The following is a 10,626-nucleotide window of genomic DNA, read 5'->3' as shown; positions in this document are numbered from 1 at the left end:
ACCATATTATGCTAGTCATGTGACTTGCTAAGTGAGAATGGCAAATTAAGGAATAAAGACTCTATTTGAGGGTGTTGACTTAAAAAAGGGTGGCTTATAGGGCCAAGCATGGAGGAGTTCATGCATGATCATAGACTGATTAACTATCTTATCAAGTGAGAGGACTTAAAAGCTCAAAAGAATTAAATTCCTAAACTGTGATCCATAAAGCCCTTTGAGTATAAGTTCATGTATCAACATGGGGAGTCACGTCAGACATCCTAGGTGATGTTGTCGGTAGATGCATATGCAAAGATTAGGTTCAAGTCTTAGTGCTTGAGTTCAAATCCTAACTCACTAAGACATAGTGATTATTTGGAATATGAGGAGATTTATTTTTCGGTGGTCATGGACTCTCAGTAAAGAGGTTGGCTTGGGTACACCACCAAGTGGGGGATGCCTCAAAGTCTTGATACACAGTTAAATTGCTTAGTGTGAAAGTTTAGCATATATAATTTGAACACTTTGGTGCAAGTGGCACCAAGGATGTGATGAATGAAATGGGGATACCTAGTCTTAATTGTTATGGACCCTTGGAAGGGTTAGCTTGGGTGTACCGCCAAGTGTGGGAAATCTCCAAGGGTCATGGTCAACAACTTAAAGGTCTAGTGGACTTAGTGTATATTGGTAAACTCATTAAACTACCTATGTGGGATCACTAGATGATTCCATGGCTGATAGTCAAGGATAAACTCTTTGTTAGATTAAGGAATAGTGTTCTTAGCTCCAAGTAATGATTTATATAAATAGTATGGTGAGGGTAACTGCCAAGATTAGGTTACTATTCACACTGTGAGTGGAGTGCGTGAGAAATTGAGGGATTGAGCGTGAAGAAGATCAAGGGATTAAGTGCAAAGAAGATTGAGGGATTTGAATAACTTTGTCCCCCTAGGCAACTAAAGTGCTCGAGATGGCTACTAAACTTGAAATTGTGAAAGGCAAGTTAAGTTTGAGCCTAAATTTTGCAAGAGAAGAGGAAGGTTTAGTCCTCCTATATGTTGACTTAGTTAAAGTGACCAAGTGGGAAAGACATCTAAAGGAAATGAGCTATGAAATACAATAGTATTGTAAGTCCAAGAAAAGTAGTCTCTAAGGAAGGACATAAAGGAGGGTCGCAAGATTAAGCTAAGGATAGAGCCCATAGCAAAAAATACTAAAGAGACTATTAGGGTTGAACACCCCTAAACTTGGCAAAACAAAGCTTTTGCTATGGAACTGAAAAGATATATAAGGTAGTGATTCTATTTTACTTGTGCAATAGTCAAATGATAGGAGTGAAAGACTAGTGACTAAGAAGGGGCCTTAACAATTACTGAAAGGAATCCAAAATATAAATTAGGCAAGGAACCACCATAGATGCTAACGAATTGTGGAAAAGGAAAAATCTTTTTAAGGATGGATTTCCCAAATGCTCTAGTATAGCAAAGGTGAAAGCTCTAAGAGATGGAGTAGCAAGGTAGCCAAATAATAAGGCCATAGATAGCCTTAGCATAAATCATAAATAAATGGAATTTAATGCTTAGAGTGGTATAAAATAAAAAAGAAGATGATGATGCTCTCAAAAATTTTCTAGGATAGGAAAGTAGAGTTTGCACAGTATATGCAATGTAAGGTGTCTCAAGAAATCAATATCAAAATTCTAAAATATGATGGTTATGTTAATAGAGGCCAAATGTAATGCACCCTATTTTTCTCCTCTTAAATTAACTAGAAAAGGGGTAATTACTTTATGAGAAAACCCTTAATAACTATTTTATCCTTATTTATCCCCCAAGGTTCCAAAGATTCACAGTGACAGTATATCTAAATTTCATCCCATGATCACATGTGCTATACCAAGACTACTTCAGAATAAGTAGTAAAATTGAGATAAAGAAAGTGTCTTTAATGGGTTTAGTGAGAGCTAAACAAACAAAGAAATAAAACTGATACAAGTGATCTTATGAGTTTCTAAGATGGAGAGATTATACTTCTTAGAGAATGGGCAAGGCATGATGAGCCTTTGATGTTGAACCATCAATGAATATTGGCATGAAAATAATAATCCATAATAAGGTTAACTTATAAAATGATTTATCATTCGATGAGGACATCAAACTTCTTATATGGGTGATAGAGTTGTGAGACACAAATACCTAAGTCCTAAATTGGAGCCCAAAGAGTGCCATATGGTAGTGGTCAAAGTGGAAGTCTAACAAGCATAACATATTTGGACCAAAAGCTCTGACTTGGAAAGTCAAGAGCGGGAGTGGAATTCCAAACAAAGTGCTTGAGGAATAAGCATGAAGCAATTGGTAAATGAATCTCTAAAACGAGACACAAGAAAGATTAACATATAGCAAATGTTGTAACACATGGAAGTGTCGGCATCGAGTCCGAAAAGGAGTCTGAAACGGAGTTCAAGAAGGAGTCGGACATAAAGTTCGAGAAGAAGTCCAAGAAGGAGTCCGAGATGAAGTTCGAGAAGGAGTCCAAGATGAAGTTCGAGGAGTCTAAGAAGGAATCTAAAATGGAGTTCGAGAAGGAGTCTAAGATGGAGTTCAAAAAGGAATCTGAGATGAAGTCTAAGAAGGAGTCCGAGAAGGGATCCAAGATGTAGTCTGAAAAGAAGTTCGAGAATGACTCTGAGATGGGGACGGAGACTAAAATTGAGACCAAGACTGAGATCGAGACCAATACTAAGACCGAGGCTGAGACCAAGATTGAGATCGAGGCCAAGACCAAATCCAAGCTCAAGTCTGAGTTCGAGTCCAAGTCTAAGTCCAAGTCCAAGTTTAAGGGTGAAAGCCCAAGCAATTGTTTCCCAGACCCCAGAGGGTTTGGTGAGAGTAGGGGGAGGACTCTAGTGGAACCAATTTGGCCAAGAAAGGCTAATGTGACTAAGGAGGGTTATACTCACGTGGTGGATGATGATATAACTATTGAGGAGTCCAGATGAACAAGTGGGGTAACTTGGTGAAATGTTCAAGAACTAATTTTAGCTCCCATAGAAGATCAAATCATCGATGCTCCCAATCCAAGTGTGAGTGCCACTAGCTACTTGGATACTTGGAGTGGCTCATCAAAACCTCGCTCTAGCCACATGGCTAGAGCATATAAAGGCAAAAGGTGGGGAGAGTACCCATGAGACTTGTATAGAGCTATAGTGCTTCAAAATGTCATCCCAAAGTCTTAGATTGTGGAAAGGAAAAAAAGCAATCCTCTTGTGTAATGACTAAGGATATGCTCATATAGTGAGGAAGTCTCAGAGGTCAATAGGATTTAGTAATTGGGCCTTTAGCCTTGACCTAGTGGTGGTGTTGGTGAGCATGGCCGTGGATGGAAAGGGACTTGGTGGGAACTGAAAAAAGGACATTGGGAAAAGGTTTTTCTATGCCTTCAGATATCCTAAGGATGCTAAAGTGTGGTCTTAGGATGACCATTTATGGACAAATGGCCTAGTCTTTGGGAGACAAGACTATGGTACGGGTGGTCTTGAACTACCTACAAGACAAAAATGAATGGATATACCCTTAGCATAATGGGTTGATATGTCAATGGTATATTTGGGTTTCTATCATAAGATCAAACACATGAAGCACTTGGACCAATTGCAAAGGTTGTATGGTATAAATGCCACTCACGGGGCTAATATGTCCCCAAGTCAAAAATAAGATTTATGGATGTTATAAGTGAGACTCTTCCAAATGGTCAAAGATGTGGTTAAGTGACAAAGTAAAATGGAAAATTTAGTCACTTATATTTCCCCACAATACTAATATAGGAGGAGGCATAAAAGAAATCAATATGTTGATGATGAGGCAAAAGAAAGCTAATTGCACCCTTACATAAAATGAAAAGTTGTTATATGTCAAATGTCTGTGAAAGTGTCAAATTTCAATAATAGTGTCATATGTCAATCATAGTGCCAATGTTAGATATCATAATTGCAAATTATCATTCTCACTTGTCACCATCACTGTTTAGCACTTATATGTTGCCATCTCTTGCTTCAACATCTTATAAATAATTGTATGTGATATAATAGCACCGTCTAGAACAAAGTATATTACCTACAACTAATATCATTTCATTATTTTTTTTTCTTTTAAAATAAAAAATACTATAGTATAGTAAAGTAATTCTAAATCTTACATTCCACTGTAGAGAGGCCTAAAAGCTCTACATTTCACACTATCAAATGCAATATTTCCCAAAGGGATATTATTCCTCACTATGAAACAATAGTGAGTATGTGCTCATAACTCATTCTTGAATCTATTATACATCCGCATATTTTCTAGACCCACCATTGAGCAATTGCTATAGTGCTTAAGAAAAGTTTGTAAACCCATGAAGCCATTTATCTTGTCCAAAAAAAAGTAGTATATTGGACATTAAATATAATAACATTTTATGCTTTTAAATAGTCCCACCATATCAAGAGCAAGATTTTGTAAAAACATGTGGTATTGCTCTTGAAGCACTGGAGGCAATCCCTCTATAATAGCAAAATCTAAAATTTCATATATAGGGAGCTTTAGTTCAACTTCACTAAAGCCTCTAGCAAAAAGAAGATTGTTATGTAGAGGTAAAAGTGGTATGTTAGTAAAACTTAGAGATGGATATAGAGATTGATATGAAATGTTATGAGGCCAAATATAAGTAATAGTAACTTTCCTTCAAGCCATTTCTATACAAACTTCTAAGGAGTTCAAGGAGAACAAAAAAAAACTACAATGACCATAACTTTTTTAGGTAGTTTATATCATGTACGTGTGTTGAGCACATGTGTGCATGACCAAGCATTTTGACAAATCAAGCCAACTAATTCTATTCTCCAAGGAATTGGATCGTTGTTAGGATTGGACTGATTGATCGAAGTTTTATTAAGTTTTAGTTTTGGGAATGAGGTTTATTTATTATGATATTGATAATACTCAAATCTTTGAAATGTTAGTCTCAGAAATGGGGCTTTATAATCATAGCTTGCTTCTAGAATTTTAGATTATTGTGTATAAATATGCTCTATCATTTTGATGAAAACCTACTTAGCTATATATATATTCTTTGCTACATATGCCAATTTTCTAGGTAAATATAGACCACATTATAGTGGTAAGGTATGTTGGCATGCTACCATTTTCTTATGTGAGATTAACTTTTAGTCTTGGAAATATAGATAGAGTTGATTCTATGATGTGATATTACTTTTGAGTCTTTTAAAATATTTTGATTTCTTTTATTATTATTCACAAACAACTCCCGAAAACTCTTATTGGGGATTCATTGCAAAATTATACCTTAGTCTTTTTATATGGAAGGATTGTGATATAGGCAGGAAAGAGAGTTTTTTATATCAATTAATATATAAATTATAAATGTCATAGAAAGTTTTATAGAGTAGATTTCTTGATGCTTTCTGTTATGTTGCTCACTTCTTTATTTCTCTTACTCTAGACTATTGTTTCAGAAGTAATAAGAATAAAAGTTGTAATACAAAAGAATGTGAGAATATTAATTTCATTTCATTACCTCTATATTACACTCTTAGTCCTTATTACCTATCTGGGAATGTAGAGACCACTCTCATAATGGATAAAAATGCTCACATATCTTTTATTTTCCTTGCTTCAAGAACCCTAAAAAAAATTTGAATGAAGGAATAGTATATAACTATATCACAGCTGTAAAAATAGTTAAAATATGAAGTAGTCAAATCAAAATATGACAGCTATAACAATAAAAATGATAGGTTTTTAAAACAACTCAATCTAATAGAAAATTTTAGCTCAGATATTTATAAATTTCAATATTTTAAAGTTCATTAAAACCTTCATTTTCTAGCACAAGTCAACTCAAGTCAACATAATCAGCTAAAAATCTTACAAAAGAAATCTAAATTAATTTTGGACCATCCCCAAAGATATTTTAGAAAATTCAAATCTGGGTCATCTGCTAGCTAGCAGAGTGCAACGTTGCCAAAGCTAGGCGTTAGAATCTATCCTGCATCGACGGCTGCTGTGCCTGCAACTTCCTGTGCCTGCAACTTCCATGGCTTCCTGCATTGATTGATTAAGAGAGCAGCAATGGATTATGGACAACTGTGTGTGTCTCTTCCTTATAGAGTACAAAGAGAGCGTTGGATCTTGAGAGACATAGATAGACTATAGTACCTTAGATCTTTTTCTTCCATCCTACAATGCTATTGAGCACGTTCCAGACAAATTTCTCAGCAAGGAAGAGCTGTAAGTTTCAACCATTGAAAAGGTTCTTTCCAAGAAAAAAGAGAACCATGATCTACCAGGGGAATATGATCACCACTCTGAGGTTTCAACAACAGCAGCAGCAGCAAATGCAAGGAGGAGACTTGACCTGGCCAATCAATCACACAAGCGATAACACAGCTAGCCTGAATGGCACTCTTTTGCTCAACTCGTCTTCGCATTTCCTGAATCCTTGCGCCACTGCTGCTGCTCCTGCGTCTGACGATTATAATCTCACCAGAACACCATCGCCATCGTCGAGCGGCTGGGTCTATTTCAGTGGCAGCGCTTCTCAGCTAAGTACTCATCACTATAACTCGTCCATGGTCGCTGCTCCAAGTAGCTTGCTAGAAGCACATCAGCTCCAACACTACGAGCAGCACCAGGAGCACTTGAAACGATCACCGGAGCAGCCCATCAACCAATCCGGCATGAGGATTGGACTGGATTTGGGTAGGAGAACGTACTTCTCCACGGAAGACGATTATTGGCCAGAGAAGGACGTGATGGTGGCGCTGCTGGCAAGCAAGCGACCGAGGCTAGTAGATCATGGTCACCTGGAGTTACTCGCTTCTTCTTCAGTGGTATCACAGCCAATGCCTGGTCCTCTATGCCAAGCTCTGGGCTGTAGAGCGGATCTAAGCACCGCCAAGCACTACCACAGGAGGCACAAAGTCTGTGAGATGCATTCCAAGGCCTCCACGGTCACTGCTGCCAACGGCGAGACCCAGCGCTTTTGCCAGCAATGCAGCAGGTTCATAATCGTTTCTATAGTTTTACTTGAAGTCGGTTTTATAACTTGTTCTGACACTCGTCTCCTATATGAGTGAATGCTACTACAGGTTTCATGCACTGTTGGAGTTTGACGAGGGCAAGAGGAGTTGCCGAAAGAGGCTAGCGGATCACAACCGTAGGCGGAGGAAGCCCCAGCCTCGAGCTTCTTCAGAAGACGAGAACCATGGACCTTGCAAAGGCCCCGCAGATGTAGAAGAGAGCTCCAAACGCAAAAAACACTACGAACACTGGTGAAACCATAACCATAGAATTTCAACTCGAAAACACCCACTGACTATCTTTCATAGGCGACACAACGACAACAAACTTTCCTCAAAGCAGGTCAACGCCAGTCGTCGAAGGGGAGACCGAACAATCTTTTTGAGATTGGAATCAAAGAGAATATGTCAGCATTATATACTTTAGCAGTCTGGGCTTTTGCAGTGAATCCAGAGCACTACTCTTCCCCAAAGATATGCCTGGCATGAAAAAGCAGCTCAAATTATTTCAAAAGACAGCCAACTTTTCTTGCATGGGTCCATGGCTTTGAAGAGAATGATAATAATGCAAGGATAGCTTTACATGCCAGTGTTGCAAAGAGATGAATCCTTGGAGCTCATACAGGCCTGCAGCTCTCTTGCCAAGGCTAGGGAAATTCACTCCCAAGTTACTGCTTCCCTGCCAAACGTCCGCAGAGATGTTTTCTTGTGTAACAAGCTCATTGAGATGTATGGCAAGTGTGGGAGTGCTGGAGACGCGCGCAATGTGTTTGATTCCATGGACGGGATTAGAGATTCTTTCTCGTGGGTGCTCATGCAGGTCGCATATTCCCAGAACGGGCATCTTGGAGATGCCAAGTGGGCGTTCGACATCATGCCACTACGGAATCTCGTGTCGTGGGGCGTTATGATGTCGACATATTCCCAGCATGGTTATCTGGAGGAGGCAAAGGGCCTGTTCGATTCAGTGCCACAGAGGAATATTGTTCTGTGGAACACGATGCTTTTTGCATATTCCCGTCATGGGCATCTCGAGGAGGCGAGATATGTGTTTGACACAATGCCCGTGCGAGATACCTTTTCCTGGACCTCGATGCTCGTTGGATATTCCCACGGAGGCTACCTCGACGAAGCAAAGAGTATCTACAGCGAGATGCCACAGACGACTTTAGTCTGCTGTAATGCCATGCTGGCAGCATTTGCCCGGGAAGGCCACGTGGAAGAATGCAACTGGTGTTTCAGCCACATGCCAGAGGCAAACATGGTGACGTGGAACTCCATGCTGGCGGCATATGCCCAAGCGGGGCACCTTGCGGAGGCTAAGCATCTTTACGATGCTGTCCCTGAACTTGACCGGTTCTCGTGCACGGCATTGGTTGCGATGTACGGACAAGCGCGTCAGCTGGAGGAAGCAAAGCATGTATTCGACGCAATGGCGCAGCGTGACGTGGTGACATGGAATGCCCTTCTTGCAGCATATACCGGGTCGGGCTATCTTGATGATGCCAAGCGTTTGTTTAGATATATGCCGGAGAGGAGCGTTGTGTCATGCAACTGTATGATCTGGGCCCACACGCAGGACGGTGATTTGGAGAACGCAAGGTTTATCTTTGATAAGATGCCCGTTCGAAGCCTTGTAACGTGGAACTGTCTAGTGCTGGCATATGCCCAAAAGGGGCATCTGCGAAATTCCGTAATGGTCTTTGATACCATGCCTAGCCACAGCTGCATCTCGTGGAGCGCTCTAGTTTCGTCTTACTGGCAAGCCGGTTGTTTTGGAGATGTAATATGTGTGTTTAACTCCATGACCACTGTGGAGACACCAGACGAGATATGCTTCGCAATGGCTTTGTTTTCTTGCAGTCACTTGGGGATAATTTTGCGTGCAAGGAGCTGCTTTGGATCGATGTTTGTGGACTATGGACTGATCCCCGTAAAGCAGCACTACTGCTGCATCCTGGACTTGCTTGCAAGAGCAACGTATTTGCAAGACGCACTGGAGCTCATCGACAGCATGCCATTTGAGATTGGCCCCCTTGAGTGGGTTTGTTTCCTTGGTGCTTGCAGAACATATGGAAGCCTTTGCCATGGTACATGGGCCGCAAGTAATCTCCTTCGCATGGATTCTCGAAATGCGGCTGCTTATGTCTTGCTTGCAAACATACATCATAAGCAACATGATGGAAAAACATTTGACTTGTAAATGTTTGTCTAAAAAACTTGAAGTTATTAAGTATAAAAGTTTTTATTTTTTAGAATTTACATTTTAAATGTAACTAAATAATAAAACTTTATAAAGTATCAATTGTATTGATGCATTATATAGCTGCCTTTGTGTATCTAAGTTAGTTGTGGCATCGTCTGCTGCATGGGTTGAAAAATACAAGACGAACATAGAGGAAACTCTCAAGAGATTAATCAGGATGAAACTTCTGACTTGAAGGCCATTTAGATTTCCAATGCTGCTGTGGTGATCACTTTTGCCATTTCATCTCCACTGCTTGCTTTTTGTAATGTAAATATAAATCAATAATGTATTTTATAATATATTTTTGGTTGGCTTTAACAAACCCTAGTGGATATATCTGGATATTTTAAGATATTTTACCATCTAACGGTTTTTATTCATTTAGATTAATTTTGTATTTATAATCTATAAACATGTTTATAATTTTTAAACTTTCTAGTATATTTTATTTTATTCTACCATCTAATGGTTGATATGCAATAAGATTAATCTTGTGTTTATAAATTACAAACATGCTTATAATTATAAACTTTTATTTGATCAATTAAGTAGGAATAACACTATTATTAAGCAAACCAAGTGTTGCTACATGCAACAGATAGCAATTGCAAAGATTAAATTTTACAAGTCTTTTATAATCATTCTCTTGGCATTAAAATTAAATGGTTATTGTGTAATGCAAAATCTTAAAGATGGCAATGCAATTATAAAAAAAGAAAATTCATTTCTTGATATCAATTTATAAGTTATCAATAATTTTATAGAAGTTATTCCCATTTAATAAATTAAAATAATGATTTATAAAACTCAATTTTTATAAATAATAGAATGGAAATTTAATTCCTTTTAAAGACATATCCTTTATTGTATTTTATTTTAATTGTTTGGCTCACGAATGATCCATCTCCACAAACATGACACACAAAACCTTTCCCTCGACTTCCAAGAACACATGGGAGCATTCACGGCCGCAAGTCAGCTCCTTCGCATCTCTTTGACGATAACAACTACATCTGTAAACGAGTGAAATGCAAGCTACAGTGTAAAAAATCTCTTCCACTTACGAGACCAGTTAAAACGTGTGCAAAGATCCAGGAGAAGACAATCCATTAAATGGCTGATCACAGTAGCGGAACACAAGGCACTAAACCCGATTCCTCTGCTGGAAGACTTTTGGCTTGGATGATTCTCGATCAAACAAACACACAAAAAAACAAATCGAATCCATTTCAAAAGAGTAAAGTTTTCAACTCTTGAGCTTCGCTGCTTTCGAGCCTGCTTCCCAGCTTTAAATTCGCCCATGATCCCTCTGGCCAGTTAA

At 38.8% G+C, this 10,626-nt stretch overlaps 2 protein-coding genes across 2 annotated transcripts; both read left to right on the top strand.

The window, feature by feature from the left end:
* Positions 1–6,214: 6,214 nt before the first annotated feature.
* Positions 6,215–7,639, top strand: LOC112347940 (squamosa promoter-binding-like protein 8). The gene has a single exon (XM_024679722.1). It carries the CDS (start codon positions 6,221–6,223, stop codon positions 7,112–7,114), a length of 894 nt encoding a protein of 297 aa, XP_024535490.1. The 5' UTR covers positions 6,215–6,220; the 3' UTR covers positions 7,115–7,639.
* On the top strand, positions 7,148–9,558 carry LOC112347939 (pentatricopeptide repeat-containing protein At4g02750-like). The gene is made up of 2 exons (XM_024679721.1): positions 7,148–7,309; positions 7,367–9,558. Exon 2 carries the CDS (start codon positions 7,641–7,643, stop codon positions 9,258–9,260), a length of 1,620 nt encoding a protein of 539 aa, XP_024535489.1. The 5' UTR covers positions 7,148–7,309; positions 7,367–7,640; the 3' UTR covers positions 9,261–9,558.
* The last annotated feature ends 1,068 nt before the right edge of the window (positions 9,559–10,626 follow it).

This window comes from Selaginella moellendorffii, unplaced genomic scaffold (assembly GCF_000143415.4).
Source record: "Selaginella moellendorffii unplaced genomic scaffold, v1.0 SELMOscaffold_25, whole genome shotgun sequence".
In the NCBI taxonomy this organism is placed as follows: domain Eukaryota; kingdom Viridiplantae; phylum Streptophyta; class Lycopodiopsida; order Selaginellales; family Selaginellaceae; genus Selaginella; species Selaginella moellendorffii.
This window is presented reverse-complemented; position numbering and strand designations above follow the sequence as displayed.